The following is a 21,068-nucleotide window of genomic DNA, read 5'->3' as shown; positions in this document are numbered from 1 at the left end:
CTGGCTGGCTCAGGCAACCCATTCCATGCTCTAATAGCACTAGGGAAGAAGGAGTATTTGTACAAATTTGTCCTAGCATATGGAACGAGAAATGCGCGTTTATCTTAGTGTCTTTCTGAGTATTCATTAGATTTTGTTTTTGTATTTGAAGATTATGGTTCAGTGTTTTATGCATAATTGCTACTTTACTTTCAAGTCTTCTATCCTGAAAGCTTTTCTAAATTTAGTGATTAGACTAAGGAGTTACTATAGTCCAGTGTATTCCAAACTTTTCACAAAAAAGTGTACCCTTTTATATTTTTTATAAGGCTGAGTACCCCTCGCCTTGAATCTATAAGAAGAAGGAACATTATAAATGGGTTATTTAAACAAATCAGCATAGCCTAACAGTACCCCTGGTACATTGCTCTAGTCAAATGTGACTACTCTCATGAACATTTCCTTGTCAACTCGCTTATCTCCTAACAACAAACTAATAGGCAACAAAAGACACCATTCCGAGAAGAAGAAAAAATATATAAAAAATATGTCACTGGGGTGTATAAATGTCACTTCTGGTGACGATTTATCAAAAATAGAAAGAAAAAAAAAAAGAAACAATCTTATGCTATGTACAAAAATATAATGGGTAACAAGACACAAAAAGTCTGTGGACATGGAACCAGGTTTGTAACAATACTGTCAGATAACTATCTACTGGATTAACATTAGCAGAAAACAGAAGCATTTATTCATTATATTTATAATTATAGTATGTCTGGTTAGATAGGTAAACTTTACTAACCAGTTTTTAAACAAACAAACTCTGAACATTAACTATCTATCACAATGCTGTTTAGGAGTGGCAACATTGGCAGTATGGGATATTTTTTTTCATTTGAATTGACTAACTTGTTTCAAATGTTTCTTCAGAAATGACAATTACATTCTAGGTCACACAACCTCTTCGCATGAGGCTGGGGTTCAAATTCTGGAACATCGTGATGAGAGTCCGGAGTGGAAGTCAAACGACCAGGCAGCCATAATTTTATAGCTCCTTTCAGGTGTTCCTTCAGAATTGAAGACTATTACATTCTAGTCCAGTCCTCCCGCAGGATGACATGGGAAGGCGATGGGCAGGGTTTGAACCAATGACCATCAAGACAAGTGTTATTATAGTCTTGAAGTTAAAAAACCAAGAACTGCAAGCATCAATATAAATGTGTACAAAACTGTAAGACAAATGTATCTAGCCTAAATACACAAGGAACATTGGTTCTAATACAAACCAAACACATCAAACTAAATACAAGTCACAGGATTTCATTACATTGAATACATTTGGTTAACATACAAATGTATTTTCTAACACAGAAACATTCACAGACTCTGATCAAGAATAATTAAACCTACATGACAATGTCAAGGTGAAAATAAATTAATTTTGGATTAATGTCTAATGCTATTCTTTTTAAATTTTTTTGATTTTTATAACCCACTTACATAACAAAAAAAGTTGTATCCAACAGCTTCTAAAGCAAAAGTCTTGATTATAAATGAAAGGAACACAAAATGATATATAATGAGGTTAACATTTGTACTCAACAATGAAGAGAAAGGAGGATAACTCTTATCTGAAAGAAACTTTTACAGGAGTTACTGGTCATGCACAAAGATATATATTATGAATGATGATTCAATTATTTCAGCAGCAAAGGACTGTGTATCAGCTAGACATGTTGAATCTGTATTATAATGATCAGTACTATTTGCAAAGGCTGACAAAACCATAATGAAAATCTAACTTTATGTTTAGTAAGACAACTGCATACTGTAAGAAATGTACAATAGAGAAGACACCGTCATTTAATAGCTCGTTATATTTTCTGACGGCGTCTCACTTATTTTTTTTTCTTTGCCTTTTAGTTGTAACAACATTAAATGTTACTTAGGACTAAATACCAGTTGTATTCAAATTCATGAATGTCACTGATTTTAAAGGATTCGGCCCAGGAATGGCAATGATATGCCAAGCAGAAGAGCAAGTTGGAGAGACTCACCCAGAACTAAGATTCCTAGAGGAGTTTGGTAGGTGACCAATGTCCCAGTCAGGACCACAGGCAGAGATGACATAATAGACACAAAAAATGCATGTCTACATCTAAGAAGCAATAACGTTATGCTACTCAATTTCATAAGTATCAGTGAACTTTGACCAGCAGCTTATCCTCATATCCTAATGCTTATCATAAAACTTAGAAAAAGACAGCAATCATTTGTCCTGAGTCATTGGTCTAGAGATTTATAAATGCAGGTAACTTCAATGATTTGAAATAAATTTTAAAATAGTAACAAGACATTAAAGTAGTGACTTTTAATTCTTCTACCCAATTCAACAGAAACACAACATTCTTCAGAGAAAAGAAATAAAGAGAGAGATTCAATGTTACATAATTCCAGATAAAAGGTCAAGAACATTTACTATAAAAAAAAAGTTGTTTGGAGATTCATAAATATAAAAATAAACATTTTTTTCCCCGGAACTCTTCACTTTTGAAAAACAAACTATTTCAACAAAACTAATTATTTTTTTCATTCATCATCTCACGAAAATGTTTTCTATACAACACAGCTGAAACTAAAAAATAGAACTACAAAGCAAAGATGCTTTCTCTTTACCCTGTTATATGTGAATCTACAATAACCCTGCAAGCTACACACTTTGCCATAAGATTGTTTTCAAATTTCTCATATAAAAACAACGCCTACAAAGCCGTTGCTATTTTGTCAAACTTTGTCCTGTCCTGCTGCATACTACATCTCGCGAGATGATCTTTTCCCTTAGCAACGTCTGTGACTAAATAGGTCAAACATAACTTCGTGTACTTTGGTATCACTCGGTCTGATAACATTGTGTCTAATGTATGACTTTCTAAGCCTTGGCTTTATATAAGACGTTTCAAAACTATGTTTTATCAGTCAGACTCGACATCCAAACTAAGTAATTATCTTTCAAAGTTTTCATCCAAATAAATTATCCAGATTAGAGTCTTTTTATAAACCATGCACAAAAATATAAAATAAAAACATTATATACATGGAGAAAAACAAACCACATGCAATACTATACTGCTAACAAAAAAACAAAAAAAAAAACAAACAAAAACTTTTAAATATTTTTACATTGAAAATATAACAGTCTAATGGCTTAAGATATTTCTTTTCTACCATTGACATAAAATTTTCAAAATACTTTTAGATAAGCAAATAGTTGACTTAAAATTTCAACATTTTAATTTGGAAAAGAGATTCGTTTAGTAGAAACTCAACACTAAATAAGCAAACGAAAACATGATCAAAGCAAAACATGACATTCAGTGCGCCGAGTAACAAGGGCAAAGTGAATATGAAGTCGGTTCACTTCATTGGGTTGGACAATGAAAACATCAACATGATGTCATGTGACATCGAGTCAGATGACAATGAACATGTCGTGTGACACCGAGTCAGACGACAATGAACAAGATAGCATTTAATAGAGAATCCATTAAAAAAAAACAACACAAAAAACATCAACATGATGTCATGTGACATTGAGTCAGATGACAATGAACATGTCATGTGACACCATGTCAGACGACAATGAACAAGATAGCATTTAATAGAGAATCCATTAAAAAAAACAACACATAAATAAAGATTTGACAATAAATCTGAAAGCTCGTCGGTAAAATGTTGCTTCTTGCAACGATTTTAATAACAATGAGCAACAAACATTTGAAAAAGTTGCGTATCACATAAATAAGTTTACAAGTTGCAAGTAATTGGGCCATGGGCTAGTGTGAGATTACAGGAAACCAAAGGCTGTGAGATACATTATTGCATGTGAATATGTTCATCATTACTATACATGGAATTGAAATGGTCAGTTTTGATTTCTGTTTTTACTTGAGACTTATCTAAGTAGCATCCAGGCTAAGTAAACATTTTGTGAACATGTATAACTAATTAATTCATTCATTTAGCTGCGCAATTTACAACACCTACACTAATGATTTATTTTGTTTATTGTAATATATAAGGTAGATACCAGTATGAATAATTCACTTTGCAGTAAATAAAATATTCAAAAATTAGATATAAAAGAACTACATTGGTGACTTTGGAGAATGTTAGTTGTCCCAAGCAATAAGACTAAAATAATAGAATAAATACTGACATTCCAAATAATTTAATAATAACTGATAACAATAGGTTATCATAATAAATTTAATAATAACTGTAACCAAAATACTAAACTTAGTGATAACTGATAACAATGGGTTACCATACTAAATTTAATAATAACTGGGTAAGCTTTAATTTAATCATTTCTGATTACAATGGATTACCATACTTTAAGGTCAACATCCATTAAGACTCATGAAACTAAAAAAATTTAAAATTGAGATCTTGTAGAAAACTTTGAAATCTGGAGTTTTTGAAACAATGAACTGAAAATTCACTAAGAACATAGCAAGACTGACTTCAAAGTAATCATTCATAAGAATGGAGAATAAAGTTCCTATCAGTTATGGGATGTTAAAGCAATACTAAATCTGACCAGTGTGTAGGCTACAAACAAAAAATCAAATAAACTAATGCACTAAAACATGAATACAACAAAAGAGTTTTCTTTGCAATTTGATAATTTTCTACGTTCCTAAAGTTATTTCTACAAAAACCTTCAAGCCTTTCTTTTATTAAGGGAAGCATGGTCGAGAGGCCAAGTGCGCTTGAACTTGGCTTGGCCACCTAGAAGGTGGCTCGACACCCGACTCAGGCAGAGTTGTGTTTACTGAGCGCCTAAAGGCAGCACGGAAAACCAACTCCTAGATACCCCCTCCCCCCCACTGGTCCACAAATGAGATTGGACCAAAAGCGCTCTTGTCATGCTATAAGCATGAAAGTAGCGCTATATAAAAGCAATAATAATAATTAAAGAGCATTTCACAATATTTTTACAATAACTTACATGTCTGATCATCAATTTTATTTTTACTGAGGACATACAGTTTTGGCATTTAAAAAAAAAATATCTGCAACCTGTCTTTGGACACCTTGACAATAAAACTTGGACATAGGTCGCTTCTGATGACATTCTAATGCATTACATTGATGGGGAGTTCTCCTTCTCATCAGAAGGTTGAACTTTTAATGATACACTCTAGTAACCGATCTTAAATCTAAATTTTTAAAAATTTACTCATAACAAATTCGACAAACGATGAAACTTTAAAAAGCAAAGTTTGGCAGTGTCGTGATGACATTTATAGAGCTACAACTTTGAATGAAGGAAATATCTCAATTTAAAAAATCTTATTAACAATACAGCCTATATCCTTTTCTTACTAATTTAATGAGATCACAAGACATTATCATTATTATAATAAGATGCATACAAATTAATTAGATTCACTAACTATTGATAGTAACAGTGGATGTGACAATATTTCTAAAACATTAAATTTGGCTTGTTTTTGCGGCATGCGATTCTGATTAGGAATAAAGGATCTAAATCCTACTTTATGCTGTGGGCACATGCAAACAAGACACAGCATATACTAAAACGGCAACTGAAATTAATCGCAACTAAAATGCTAACACACAAATATACTTCTCACACATTAACTAGAAAATGATTTGACTAGGGAGAAACAAGTCCTACTATCCATGATGATAAGCTAACAATAATCCTAGCAAGTTTATCCCACTAATCATATCTTTATCACTATCCACATCTTTCTGAATTTGCTATCAACTACTGTACAGCAATATGCATCTGAAAACCAGTTGAAGTTCTACAAAAGCTCACATCATCAATAAATCTACAAAGTACTTACACACAAATAAGTTTATCTATTTAGATCTTAAAATTTATAAAAAAAAAAAAAAAAAAACACAAGAAAACAAAAATGGCTGCCAAAATATTTTTCTAGCTTTAAGAATTTGTAAGCTTTTTGATTTTGTGTCATTTTGTTCCAAAAATTCTAATTTCCTGGCAGTTGTCAGAGCTTCTAAAAATGTACTAACATTAACACACATATCTAATTAAACACAAAAGTGGATACATAAAATATATTTTTGATCTGAGAAGAAAACAATGGTAGTCTATCTAAACTTGCAAGATAATGAAAAAATGCAACCATAAATATAAACTAAAAATGCTGCAAAGATATTTGGAACAACACATCAGAATTATTAATTCTAATGTTCAGACTAGCATTGAGTGCGCAATAACTAATTAATTATTTACTCCATGTGTCGTTTTGTATTAAGAGTTAATATATATCTATTACTAGTGTAAAAACAGAAATTTCTTTGATTCTGAAGATTAAGGATGAGAGCAGTTTCACACGACCACAAAAACCCTTTTGCGAACTGCATATTTTTCTGCATAAGCCGTTGTCTTCCAACTGTTTGCAAGTGGTCTATTTAAGTTTTCTTTTCCTCTTCTGTACTAAGGGTCTCAAATGTCCCGCAGTCTTTTTGAGAGCTCTCCAACTATTATTAACATTGACTCTATATCTATAGGGACAGCGGATTATTTCTAGATTACCTTAAATTAATATTACAGTTACAAAACTTAATTGTTGCATTTGCAATAAAAAAATGTATAGATACAATACGCTAATAAAAAGTAGCATCAGGATATGTTTAATTACATTAGATATTATCGCTACATCCATAAGTTATAACGCTCAATAAAAAAAACCCAACTCTCTAAGAATTATCATAAATTAGATATATAAGCTAACTAATAGAGATTCAAGTGTCATCAGTTGTAAAATAATAAGCGCTATCTACTTAAGCAATGGAATCAAAATGCATAAAAAAATAAATCATGCTACTAAAAAGGCAACAATGACAAATAAATTACTAGGTCAACATACGTGAATAGGAGAGGTATGTAAAGTCTTTGTAAAAAAAAAGTTAATATCTCATGGCACAATTGTCACTTCTCATGGCGAAAAGCACCAAGGAGGGTGAGTTTAACAACAAATCATGTTTCAATAGTTGATTCAGTGTATAAAAAGTTGTATCTGCTTCTATGAAAGATAACAATGTAACAAGTCATACAGGATGGAGATCATGGAAACTTGTGATGCTTAACAGTTAGTACTGCCTGCCCAACAAAGACACACAGAACAGGGATATAAATAAATAAAGGGCAGTAAATCATGAGAACAAATATCATACTTTTAAAAGATATATAGAGGAACAATACTCCTGCGCTCTGTAAATCTAAAACTAAATTTTAAACATAAGCCAAATGCTCGCGCTAAAATAAACACTAAACGTCAAGCAGCAATTTGAACAAGAAAAGAATAAATACAAGATTGGGGACAAGGTCAGAGAACCCTTCAAGTTATTATTTAAAAAAAAATGTGTGTCTGATATTAAGTTGAGTTTAGAATTATTCTAGAAGTTAAAAACAAACTATTTCAGAAGGCTGTGGAATGGAATATTTTAAAATAAATAACCATTAATAATGGTGTGCATTTAAAACAAGTCAAATTCCATACCAAATAAGCTAAAAAAAAAATATTTTTAATTCCTATAAATCAAATTAAAAATAAAAATTGCAAGCTCCAGTTACTATGACCAAGCAACATACCTGGTCAAAATTAATGAAATAAATATGTTAATAAAAAAAATAAATATTAACTACTTTTTATTCTACTATGTCATAGATAAAAAGAGGGAAAGGGGAAACAATTCTAGAAATATTTGGAATCAATGCTAGTATCTAATGTGACAAAAAAATAACTTCACAGCTCAACTTTAGCCTGGTTCACCTCAAGGAAAGAGGAAAGAAGAGGCTGAAAATGTTTGCTGTTGCACAATCCTTGGCTTGCCAGGAAGTCAGCGGAGCAAGCAGACAGGGAGGGTGTTATTACTTTACCATTGAAGAGAATTCTAATATAGTCGATAGGATAGTGGGCAGATGGGTAAAGAGATGACAATAATGTTGGATGTTTATTTTCAGGGGATGAAGCGACTTTTTGTATTGCATGAGAATCCTTGAGTTTGGAATTTTGACTAGAAACAATATTTTGAACATGCTGAATGGATGGTGCTCCTGACATTGCGCCAGGGGAGGACAAGTGAAACACTTCCAACACCAGCCGAGACGCTGGTGCCAGATGCTTGTCGACAGTTACATTTAGTGATACCAGCAGACTCAACATCATCAGATCATCAACGGCCAACAGCCTGAGGTTGTTTCCTGGGCTGTTTTCTTCAAGTTCACCGAGGTGCAAGAACTCCTTGATTCGCTGCCGCAGATGGTAAGTGTTGTGATTGGCGTACATCTGAAAAAATGAACTGGATGCCAGGTAGCCGTGATGAGTGTCAGATTTATTGAACAAATCGTCAATGTCCCACAGAGTCAAATCAACTTTGCCTAATAGCTCATCAGCTTCAGAACCTGGATTTGTGTTGGAATGAACAATGTTTGACAGGTAGGCGATAATGTCTCTGGCAGGTAACTCTTTCTCTGGGTCAGAGGTCACGATCTCTTTGAACAACGACCCCTCCTTTTTGTAGGCCCAGCCGACATAGTCGTGCAGCTCAGATTTATACTTTAGAACCTTGCCTTTCACAGAGTTTGGGGCTGTGAAGTCACTAGACAGCTTGGTGACATCTGATGACACAAACTGCTTGTCATTTAACAAACCGTGAAGCACAGCAACCAGGCTCTGGTACAAAACCATGTCGCCAACAGTCTCAGCCAAACCTTCAAGGGAGGTAACTCCACTCAGGCTTCCCAGCTTTCCCGCGTAACTTCTGGCTAAGAACTCCCCCAAATGAATCATCTGTGACACACCCACTGCCGTGAGACCATCACTGTGGCAGGTCTCCCCATTTTGTGCTAAGGGCTTCAGAACTTTGAAACCGGATTTTTTCCCACCTCTGTATTTTGTGTTTTCTTTTAAATAAAGCATTTCCAAATAGCTTCGCACTTTCTCAGAGATGTGGCTCTTTGAGAATTTCTTGAAATTGCACAAATCTGACACATCAGATGGTAAAGATCGGTGGTTCCTCACAGGTGCTGGTGGCTGGACTAGTCCTGGTGTCAAAATAATCACCGATTTCTTCAGGTCGAAACCAAAGACATTTGTGCCTGTTGATAAGCAACCAGATATTAATGAGATAATTACAAATACAATTATTTCTGGGGGTAAATGAAGAGAAAGAAGGATAACTCTCATCTGAGAGAAACTTTAAAGAAAATTACAGGAGTTACTGGTCATGCACAAAGATATTTAGCATGGATTATGATTCAACTATTTCAGTAGCAATGTCTTTAAGTGTAAATCATGTCAAAGCAAAACTATCACAATTTCTAGTGGACTGCGTATCAATTAGACATGTTTCATCTGTAGTATAATTTTTAGTACTATTTGCAAGGCTTTAAAAAAAAAAAAAAAAAAAAAAATGAATATTTTCTGTTAAAACAGGAACATGTTCCCCCTATAGTTTTAATGTCAACAAAAGTACCAAGAAACTCACTAGATTTCAGTATAATTTTTTTAGAAGAACACTTACTTTACCTAGAAATAATTTTCCATTACATTTTTAGGGGTATAAATAATGCAACTGTTGTATTTATGTGCATTTGTCTGTTGTGTTGTCTTTATATGAGAAAAGAGTCCTTGTAATCACAACAAATTTCCGTAAGGATCAATAAAGCAGTCTTAATCTTAACTCAGAATAAAAGCTAGAAGAAAAACTAATTAAACTATTTTGTTTTGTGGTATCTCAACAAGAGACCAAACTTTGCTAAGCAGTGATGGCTGAGAAGAATCCTGGCAATAATAATAAGGCTTGAGCCCAGTCTGAAGATTAATAAGGAGAGCAGTGTGGCGACGCAGCCCCAGCTGCAACCTACATATTTTGCCACATCCTGCTCAATAGTATATCAGAAATCTTCTCCGTGAAATGAGAATTATCCTTATGAGAGACAAAACATATTTATTTATCAAAGACAGTCATAACAAGAAGGCTGAAAAGAGAAAAGTGCCTAGCATGGCGAATAGCATAACATTACACTGTCTTGGAAGACCAAAGTTCCATAGACCCCAGCTGGAAAGAGGCTAGGGAAGTTGTTTGTGACCAATCTCTAGTCTAGTTCTGAGTAAGTTTGGTGATGTTTGAGTCTTGGGTTGATACCTTTACACAAATAAATTGTTCACGTTGACGAAATTACCTTCCGCTCCTTGAAAGTTGCTGGGATCTAGCTCTGAAAATCTCGGGTGAAAGGCAAAAGACGGAGAGACTGGCCTGTAGTGAACAGGATCTACACGTGAAGGTGACATTGTGTATGAACTCACTACCAAAACCAACATCATGACATCTGAAAAAAAACAACAAAGAAACAGCATAACATGTGATACATAAATCAAGACAAAATATTATAATCCCATTATACAGTCAAAACCAGTTAAGCTGGTTACTGGGACCAAAATGATTGCATCCTGATGTGATCCATTTAACCAGATTCAACTGTATTGTTTTAATCCAGCTTCTTATTTATCTTTTTATTGCACCAAAATTACTTCATTCTGTGTGGTTCCATTAATTGGCATCTGCCGTGTTTATTGTTATTCTTTTGTATAGCCTGCCTCAAAGAAACTAACTATAGTTGATTGCTGCTATCAGGTCTAATCCCCCCCTTTTTTTTTTTGGACTACGTAGAGGAGAGAGACTTGGCCAGATTTTTATGATGCCACAAGCTAAACTTGACTTCCTGATTATTCTGGAGCCTTTTCATTTCCCATGATGCCAATGTGTCCAGGGATCCACTGTAGTGTGATATTGATATTTAATTTTGATATCATCTGATGGATTATCACAATTAGTGTTGTCAACTCTCTTGGGCTGTTTGATGTGCTGCTGTTAAGTGCTTGCAGAGTGGATTGGGAGTCTGTAAAGACAACAATATCTGATGGGAAATGAAATGGCAGATAAGCTATCAAAGACAGGTTCACGTTCATCTATGGAACAACCAGATAGACCTGTTAACTACCTCACCCTAAGGTCAATGTTAGTCAACCATCACAAAGAGGAGTGGCTCAACCAATGGGCATCAGGAAACACAGGCAGAGCCATGTACAAAGAAATTATGCCTAACAAACTGGACAGTATTAACTTCCTAGCCCGCAAAGAACAATCTACAATTTTCCAACTAAGAACAGGACACACACCTCTATTAAATTACCATCTAAACAAAATAAACTCCACACAACTCCCCCTTCGCAGACACTGTGCCCACCCCTACGAAACCTTTAACCATATCCTCTTTGAATGCCCCTCCCTAATCCACCTTAGACAGACCCTACTTCCACTACAGCCCAACATAACCAACACCCTGTACAGCAGTGCTGAACAACTGAAGAAAACAGCACACTTTTTTTCCTTGGCACAGTCTGCAAAAGAGCTCACAGCTCAGCAGCAATAAAGCTGGCTAGAAGAAGAAGAAGATTGTTCTGGAGTGTGTGTGTTTCTATGGTGACAACGGGAAGAGGTTATAGCCATTGGTTGTGAATGATGCAACATAGGTGGTATTGTCGTCACTTGGTTTTAGTTGAGACGACTCCAGAACGTGAGACGGAAAGGTTGTGTCATTGTAGTGAGTAAGATTTTAAGAAATATTATTACTAAAGACTATCTTACATCAACCTGATTTTGACTATATTATGAATAAAATTATTCAAGTTATTTGAAGCTTCATTAGTTAAGATATATTACACCTACAACAGTTTAGTTGTCTACCAGCAGTTTGGTGCTACAAGATACCAACACTGATTTGCACTGTAATTAGGATTTAATTGAACATGAATTGTGCATCACAAGAAACTCTTGCAACCTAAATGCCCATCTTTTTCTGGTAGCAAGACTGGGTCAAGATGTCTGGAAATGGTGCAGGAGCTAAACAAACATAACTTAAAAAAAATAATAATATTTAAAAAATCCCATATTTGTAAGTATTCTAAGTTAAAACCCTGATATTGGTAGTTAAGTGTTTTTTTGTTTTTTTTTAACAATAATTTGATTGCAAGGAACTTTTATCTGGTGAACCCAAACGCAACTTGACCAATTACGTAAAAGTAATATGTATGGAGAAAGATTTTAACAGATCATGGGTGGTGCCCCAACAGTTCAAGAGACTAAGAGATAGCCCTCCCCTCAAATAAAATTTACATCAGCAGGATAGCTTACAGCTTAAACAAAATATTTTTCTGAAAATAATAAGAATTTTAAAAAAGCTTTAGTTTGATAATGAATATTTGTGCAAAAAATGTAATTTTAAAATTAATTTCAAACAAAAATTATATATATATATATATGCACACACACAAAATATGACATTTCAGCTTCTTTGCACTTTGACTATCTACTTCTCATTATAACTTAACTATAAGCTTTAAGAGTTACACAGGGGACATTCCCAGATAGAACAATCTAAAAAGTCCAAGGTTGAAGATAGTGTCCAGCTATTCTGATCCGAGGAAAGGACACAGAGACTATTGAGTTACCAAGCCGCTCTCATGCCTCTGTAATGCGATACTAACAGCTTGCCAGATAATGAGCATAGAGAGACTGGACAAAAGTTAAAGCAGAGAAATGGTGATTTAGGGAAACATACTAGAACCATGTGCAAGTAGAATAAGTAGATATACAATAACCAACACTTACAGAATACCAAAAGTGATACATTGAATACCATTAGGGCTCAAATACCAATGTGATAGTTATTTGCTCTAGATTAAACAAATTGTGGCAACCACCTGACTAGAAAGGAGGCATGGTGGTTTAGTGGTAGAGTGCCTGGCTTCCAAACCAGAGGTCCCAGGTTAAATCTTGGCGGACTGGGATTTTTAATTTTGGGATGCTTAGTTCACCTCTAACAGGTGCCTGACAATAGTTGGGGAAAATAAAGGAGGTTAATTGTTGCTTGCCACATGACACTGGCCATTGACCTTTACATCATCTGCCCTATAATATTGATCACAAGGTCTTAAAGGGGCACTTCTTAACTATTACACTTAAAAAGACATTACAGAATGATACCTTTTAGGTTGAATCTTAGATAGAGATTTGAACATACTTTGTAAATAAAAATTTCATGTTAAAAATATTTTAAAAAATGTTATTATAGTGACTCTTAACAGTATATATTGATTATTGATGCAGTTGTTTTAACGTGTCTGGTATCACTTAGAATATTAGATATTAATTATAAATATATAATAAAAAAAACAACACAACTTGTACACAAATATATTTGTCTGCGCATTCTTTATGCGAAGATTGTTGTGGCTCATATTTAATAGTGCTCCCTAGAATACGTGGGACTGGTATAGATAGTACTTTCTTAACTGTTTTATTGGGGGGAGGGGGGGGGTGCTGGGAAAGAAATGTAAAGAATCTTTCCTTCTCTTGGGAGTTTTGCTGTGACTGTCTTTTGTTATGCTGGGCTAATTATATTTAAGATAAAATAGAGATAAGATAATTTTTATTGATCCAATCAAAAGGAAATTCAGTTTGACAACAATTGACCACCTCAGCGTAACTACTGTAACAATAACATTATAGATGCAAATACGAACAACATTCACACAGGAAACACATGCACACTCACAACCAGCGCTTTATGAATTTGAATTCTATGAACTTCTCCATGATGACAGATGATCTTGTAACACTCTGACCGACAGTGGGATGAAGGAGTTTTTAAATCTTTCTGTTTTAGTTCTGATGGAAAGAAGACGACCACTTCGTTCCGGTCTTATGTACTTATGAAATATAGGTTTAATTTCACCCCCTAAAACAAAGGCTAGACTAAGACTCCACAATACTTTGTGACCTACTAAGTCCAGTAATCACCTGCAAGTGTACAATTCGATCTCATAACACAAGCAATGAACGAGGAAAAAACATCATTGCCGAAGGATTTCCCAAATGAAAAGTAAAAATTTCAATAACACGGTGTACGCTAGGAGGATAAATGGAGACATAGCAGACGTGACCTTGTAAGAATGCCAAACCAATTTACCAAAGTATACACCAACATATCAGAGACAAGGTTGGAGGAGGGGGGGGGGGGAGGGGACGTAAAAAGGACTATTTGAACGGAAAGCATTAACAAACGTATATAAAAGCAGAGTTCCCCCTTCAGGCCTTGCGATATGTGGGGCGATGATGTAAAGGTCATCTGTTTCTGTGGCCCACAGTCAACAAGGGTGTCATGTGGACGACACAACAACCAACGGCTTTTCCCCCAACTAATGTCAGGTGTCAATTAGACTCAGATCCCAAAAATAAAAAAATTCAAAATCCCAGTCTTTACCGAGATTTGAAATCCAGAGGAGCCCTCAATTCAGAGACGCAGTTTTACCACTCAGCCATGTAATAGTTAAACATATATTTATTTCAAAATTAAAGCTAGTTTTAAAAATTATATTATTCATAAAACTAATGTCCAAAAGTATAAAAATAAAGTCAATAATTCAATACCAGGGCACTGATTCATCCATTGATATTTACAATGAAATTTATTGAGAAAAATCAGCAACTCTCCTAACAGCTGCACCCTATTCATCTCTTGCAAAGTACACATCCATTAAAGAGAACCAAGTAAGTCACCAAACAAAAAAGTACATTCAGAGAATAACACAATTCATCGTGCTCAATTCTATTTATTCCAGTAGTCATAAATAATCAATTCTTATGTGAGCTCACCATTGATTCAGTTACTTAAGCCCTTAGCCTGAGTCTAAAATTGTGGGGCCTCTTTTGACTTGTATGGCCAACTTAAACTTCATATTTTTAATAGAATCTTTAGTTTTATTTCAGTATTATATTTTATATACAACAAAACAGAAGTAGAACTAACTTTTTTTGTAATCTATTTGCAAGATTTCGTATTCGCTTTCAGCAAATTAAAAGGGGATCAAAGCACCTTTAAGTAAACACCTGATTTAATTATTTCCAGTCGAGAGGCCAAGTGCGCTTAAACTTGGCTTGGCTACCTAGAAGGGGGCTCGAGGTTCGACACCCGACTTGGGCAGAGTTGTGCCTACTGAGCGCCTAAAGGCAGCACGGAAAACCAACTCCTAGATACCCCCCCCCCCCCCCCCCCCACTGGTCCACAAATGAGATTGGACTAAAAGCGCTCTGAGCATGAAAATAGAGCTATATAAAAGCTATAATAATAATTTCCTTGAGCCAGTATGTATTCATTGTAGATACTGCTGGTGTCAAAAAAGATGATAAATATTTATAAGATAAAATGTAGCAGGAAAAAAAAAACTGACCAAGACCTATATTGAATACAATACTATATGAATATAACCATACAGGGCTTATTCTTTCTCAAAAGAAAATGGATGCACCCAGATAAACAACTAGTTTTGGTTTCTTCTTGAGAAAAAAAAGAATCTGCTGCGACTAAACAAGTAGATTCTGCAGGAGCAACTTTTGCCACAGTTCATTCAGTAGAATGCAACTGTTTTAGAGCTATCTGATAGAGCAGCATTTTTTTCTCTCTTGTCTAAGACTGCCTAAATCTTTTTGCTGTAAGTGAGGGTCATAGCAGCAAGTACAGTCTGTTGCCATGACGCCTGATCTCAATTTCCTTCCACAAACTACTTTCAAGGATATCCAAACAAAGTCAATCAGATTCCTATGTTTTAGTGAATTTAGAATGTCACAAAGTGTACCCGAAGTCTAAGAAAAATCGAAAAAATCTTGGAAGACAACAGCCACTCGCTCCATCAGAACTACGTTAGGTCGTCACAAAGTGGGCACAAGACAAGAACAGAGTGTTACTCTATCAGACTATATCAACGCCACTCGTTGGTCAAGAAACATGAAAAGGACCAAGATGCCTGTGTGTATGTAATGGCTGAATGAACTCTTTAGTTTGTGTTGTGTCTATTCTATTTATGTGTCTGCTTCTGTTGTGTTGTCTGTATATGAGAAAAGAGTCCTTGTAATCACAACAACAAATTTCCATAAGAATCAATATAAGTTTTAGTCTTTTTTTTTATAGTGCATTTTTCTACACAGTAAACTATACAGGGGAAAAAGCATTTCCTTTCTGATTACTTTTACTGATAAAATTCCATTCACGAGGAGGTTTACAAATAAACTAGATCATTTTTAAAAAAGTGTCGAGTTCTAAGTATTGCCAGAACTGATTGTGTACACATGAAGCAGCACTAGAAGACCATCACATGAGAGAAAAGAAAAAGCCAAATACATCAAGGCATGACCCTGACCCAGCAACACTGTCTAGGAGTAGATTAGAACCTAGACTAACAAGACCACAGATTAAAAACATAAACACTATCTCACTGATTTCTGCATTGTGACATTGTTTTCCTGTTTTTGTGTTATTATAATTCTGTGAAAAAAAAAGTCTATTATAGTTTTATGCACAATATGCTTCACCATGTTCATGAAAAACATTAAGACCTATTTGTTCAAAACTTTTTTTTTAGATTAGTTTGCAGTGTACACTGTGTGTTTATATCTGTTATGTTATTATAGCCCCCTTAAGCCTACATTATGTTTGTTAACAGCACAGTTGAAAGCTCTCTTATCTAGTAAATGAAAGCATGGCTGGTTGAAACTGTTTCCTAAAATTTAATAATTAATTGATACAAATTTTTATAACTTCACATGACATCAAACTACACATAAACACCCAGGCCATACTTCCATGCAGGATAACCTGTCACAATGACTAGTTTCAGCATTTCTTTCAGAAATGATGATTATAATACCCTAGCCATGACAGCCCACAGAATGTCAAAATATGGCAGAGGGCAGGGTTTAAACATAGGACCATTGAACTGGCAGTCCAGGGTACATGCCACATAACCAGGAAGCCGAATATTTGTTTATAAATATTCCACCAACAGCTAACACTGAAAAAGCAACTTTAAACAAAAACTAGACACAATGAGCAAGATTGAAACAAAAAACTCTTGACAAGAATCAATGCACTTTGCAAAGGGGATACTTAATGACTAAGTTATCCTTAAAATCTATCCAGTGCCTGAGACAGAGGACTCAAATATGAAGCAGCAGTAATACATTACAACAAACTATAAATTGATATATATACAAAAAAACAACAACTAAACCTAATAAAATACCCAGAAAGACACAGATAGAGGCATAAATATGCAAGGACTTTCTTTCCTAGTGTCAATAGCCTGAATCAGCCAGGAATACCAATGGCTATTAGAGTTTATATCTCTAATTAAAAGGGAAGGCCAATATATGTATACATGGTCTTGCAAAACAAACAACGGACATGGACGCAAGTGTCTCAAATGTTTTCTCCCCATTGGAAAATAGAGCCACACAATGAACCCTCTCAATCCCTCCAAGAAACCGGTTTGGCAAACTTCAAAACTGGAATCGCAACAATTTAGTCAAGGTCTGCTGATAATGTAAAGAGACTAATAAGTTGATAACTCATCATGACCCCTGTTTAGTGAAAATATGATTATACCAAAGATGATAATGCAATTATAAAGGACATCAACTAAGCGAAACCTTTCAAGAAAACCTTGTTAAAATGTTTTGAAATCTAACAAAAAAACAACTATTCAAAGGATATTAATGAAAGAGAACCTGTCTAGACTTGCTTAATTCCAATTTGACAGGGTCAAAGCCACTTGCTGTTGACTTGAATGGAAAAATATTCACAATACATTTGAATACATACAACCCCAGGGTTTCTATCTAGTGCTTATCAAGAGAGAATCAGAACCTCGGAAGTCCCCACTCAAGTGGAGTTTGATGATTAAGAGAAATGAACCACTCCAAAGCATTCTGTGCAGACGTAGAATATCATTTTTATATTCTAGACATAAGACTCGATCATCCGTTAGATTGACAATACACACTCTATGTCAAAATTAGATTTTATATGATATTTACAAATCTAAATACAGATCTTTAAAATAAGGTGGCAAGATAAAATAACCAATGAGGAAGTGCTACGAAGAGCAGGGTACCATGACATCTGCACTGTTATCAGTGGCAGACGCCTTGACTGGCTTGGTCACGTTCTTAGAATGCCACAAGGTCGACTGCCACATGACATTCTGCAGGGCCGGCCCTAACTGTTGCGGGGCCGTATGCAAAACCGATTGCACAGACCCTGTGTAGGGCAATTTTTTTTTTATTAGAAAATAAATTCTCGTCTTTGCATTTTATTCTTTAAGTACAAAATCACGATCAAATTAACTTAACTTTACAAGCTTTGCTTGTAGGGTAGTCATACAGTATATCATCAACATTATGTTTCCTACACACTCAATACAAAGAATTACAAAAATTCTATCTTTGTGAATTGTGGACCTAATCCTTGATTAGTTTGAGGCACGAGAAGCTTCTTTCACCAGATGCCACACTTACGGATATTGTTACAAATAGTCTGAGCGCAACAAAGTAGTTTTGGAAAGAAGTGTATCTTTCATTAATAAAGAATAATATTCATCAGGCAGGATGGCTGCCTGGTCGTGAGGTTTGCGCGATGGACTGTCGTTCGGATTTATCGATGGTCGAGGGTTCAAATCCTGCCCGCTCCCATCTCCCGTCGTCCTGCGGGAGGTTTGGACTAGGAAGTAAACTATCTTCAACTCTGAAGGAACATCCGAAACATGTAAAACATTTTATAAACATTTTTACAAACATCTTTATTATCCGTGAGGAATATCATTTTACAATTGAGCATTTAAAAAAAAAAAATACAAAATTAGAACAAACAATGTGTACAATAGCACACAAAATATATATGTTAAGTTTCTCTTTAACATTACATATGCGAAATTTACAACAGCAAGTTATATATTGTTCAACGATTTAATTGCCAAAGGAACAATTTAAAAGAGTTTTTGTGTCTATTTGTTTTTGTGATCAGTGTCGTATATGTGATGGTAATATGTTATAAATCATGTAGAAGGGGGTGATAAAATATGCTTTCTTTATAACTTTCTTAGCAATGTTCTTCTCAAACAGGTGTCCAAGTGCAGTTTGTTGGTTGCCTGATTGTAAAGTTTTTCATATTAAATGACACCCTAAAATGACAACTTTGTGTATTGTTCAGATTTTTTATGAATTTTCAGGAGAGTTTTATTAATTTCAGGAGATTTCCAGGAGCACCTTGAAACTCAGGAGGCTGCGGGAAGCTTTGATGGTTTAAATAAAAGTTAATTTACACCTAGAATTAGCGTTGGGCCTATGAAAGTGCAGGGCCCACTGCGCCCACAGTGGCTTAAGACTGGCCGTGACATTCTGTATGGTCACCTAACAGAAGGAAGGAGAGCTGCTGGTTGTCCACTTTTAAGGTACACTAAAGTATGCAAATGTGACATGAAGCTATTCAAAATTGACATTAAAAGCTGGGAAAAAGCAGCCCCCCCCCATAGATCTACTTGGAGAACGAGCATAAAGGAAAGGTCCCAAAATTGCAGAGATGCTATAAACAACAGAAGTAGAAAGAAGTGTGAAAAAAAGCAATTCAATGGTGTCTGGTAATTATCTGTGACAGCAGCTGTGTATCAAGAATTAGCCACTTTAGTCACACAAGTAATAGCAAAGGGAAAATATTGACTCGTGAGGCATTAAAGGCCACAAAGAAATACAGATCTAGATTATCTAGATCCAAAAACTAGATAAAATATAGAAGTCTAGATCTAGAACAAATCTAGATTAGATTTAGAAAATCTGGAGCCTAGATCTTAGATCTAAATGACAATATGCTCTAAACTTTTACTATAGACTATATACTATACTCTCTATATTTATAATATTATACTTAATTATAATATAGTTATATTGATGGCAGTTTACATCTATCTATAAATATTTTATACATTATTTTGATGATGTTTATAATAATAGTAACAGTCTACTCTATTTGAGTTCTGAGTGTGAGTCTTTCTATGTCTATAATATAATATATAATATAAAGACTCTATATATAATCTGGATATATCTTAAGTGACTCAAACTTCAGTATTAAATATCTAAGTATTACTATGATACTATGATTATGATTTTGTCTAGATCAAGATAAGATATAAAATGAAATAGATCTACTAGATAACTATAATTATAATCTAGACCCTAGACAGTCTAGAGTCTAGACTACATCTACGCTAGATTCTAGATATTTGAAGTACTTAGAAACATCTGTTGTATCATTATATTTAATAAGTAACATGAAAGACAAAGATAAGATCTAGATCTATGTTAATAGTAATAATAGGCTATAAAGTATAAAGTACAATACTATAATAAATAGTATTTATAATATAGAATCTAGTCTCCTGTCTTCAGTGGGACAACTGAGACGACTAAGTCTCAGTCAAGAATCGAATGAATTTTATGAATTAGATCTGTATTATATAATTATTATTTATTATATAATACTATGACTCTGAGTGCTCAGTCAGACTGCTCAGTGTAGTGTTAATTAAATTATAAATAATGATTAATTAGACTATGAGTAGTAGATCTATGAGTAGTTACTCAGTAGTATGAGTTACTATGAGTATTTCATGATATAGATCTACTAATCTAGATTGGATTATAAAATGTGAATCACTGAATGAAGTGAATGTGAATCAGAGAATTATCAGTGAATGAGCGACTGCAAATACTCACGTAGGCATTGACGCAGCACATCCTTCAATTTCGCTGAAATGTACCCTGACTTTGTCGAGATGTAAAATTCCCATCTGATTCTACAGCCCATCCTTTCAGTAACAAGGAAAACATACAAATGTCACCTAATCACATTTCTAAGTTTCTTTCCGTCCTCTGCTTTCAATCCATGGCACAATGTATGTGTTGTTATGTCGTGGTTACGAAACATCCATTGAGGTCAACGTTGTCGGAGCTCTTCTGTGAAAAGAAAAGATATAAACAAATCGAGTGACCTTGAAATCTTTCATAATCCTCATCCTTAGTTTAAATCGCGCTTTAAGTTCAGCATGAATGAATTAAAAAGATGTCAT

At 34.5% G+C, this 21,068-nt stretch overlaps 1 protein-coding gene across 1 annotated transcript; it reads right to left on the bottom strand.

Annotated features, from left to right (window-relative positions):
- Positions 1 to 907: 907 nt before the first annotated feature.
- Positions 908 to 20,971, bottom strand: LOC106073902 (uncharacterized). Its single transcript, XM_056008274.1, has 3 exons — positions 20,716 to 20,971; positions 10,232 to 10,378; positions 908 to 9,145 (listed from the first exon to the last, which is right to left on the bottom strand). Exons 1-3 carry the CDS (start codon positions 20,804 to 20,806, stop codon positions 7,791 to 7,793), a joined length of 1,593 nt encoding a protein of 530 aa, XP_055864249.1. The 5' UTR covers positions 20,807 to 20,971; the 3' UTR covers positions 908 to 7,790.
- Positions 20,972 to 21,068: the final 97 nt, after the last annotated feature.

The sequence above is a fragment of the Biomphalaria glabrata genome, chromosome 13 (assembly GCF_947242115.1).
Source record: "Biomphalaria glabrata chromosome 13, xgBioGlab47.1, whole genome shotgun sequence".
Classification (NCBI taxonomy): Eukaryota; Metazoa; Mollusca; class Gastropoda; family Planorbidae; genus Biomphalaria; species Biomphalaria glabrata.
The sequence above is the reverse complement of the archived record's forward strand: the minus strand, read 5'-3'. Positions and strand labels throughout refer to the sequence as shown.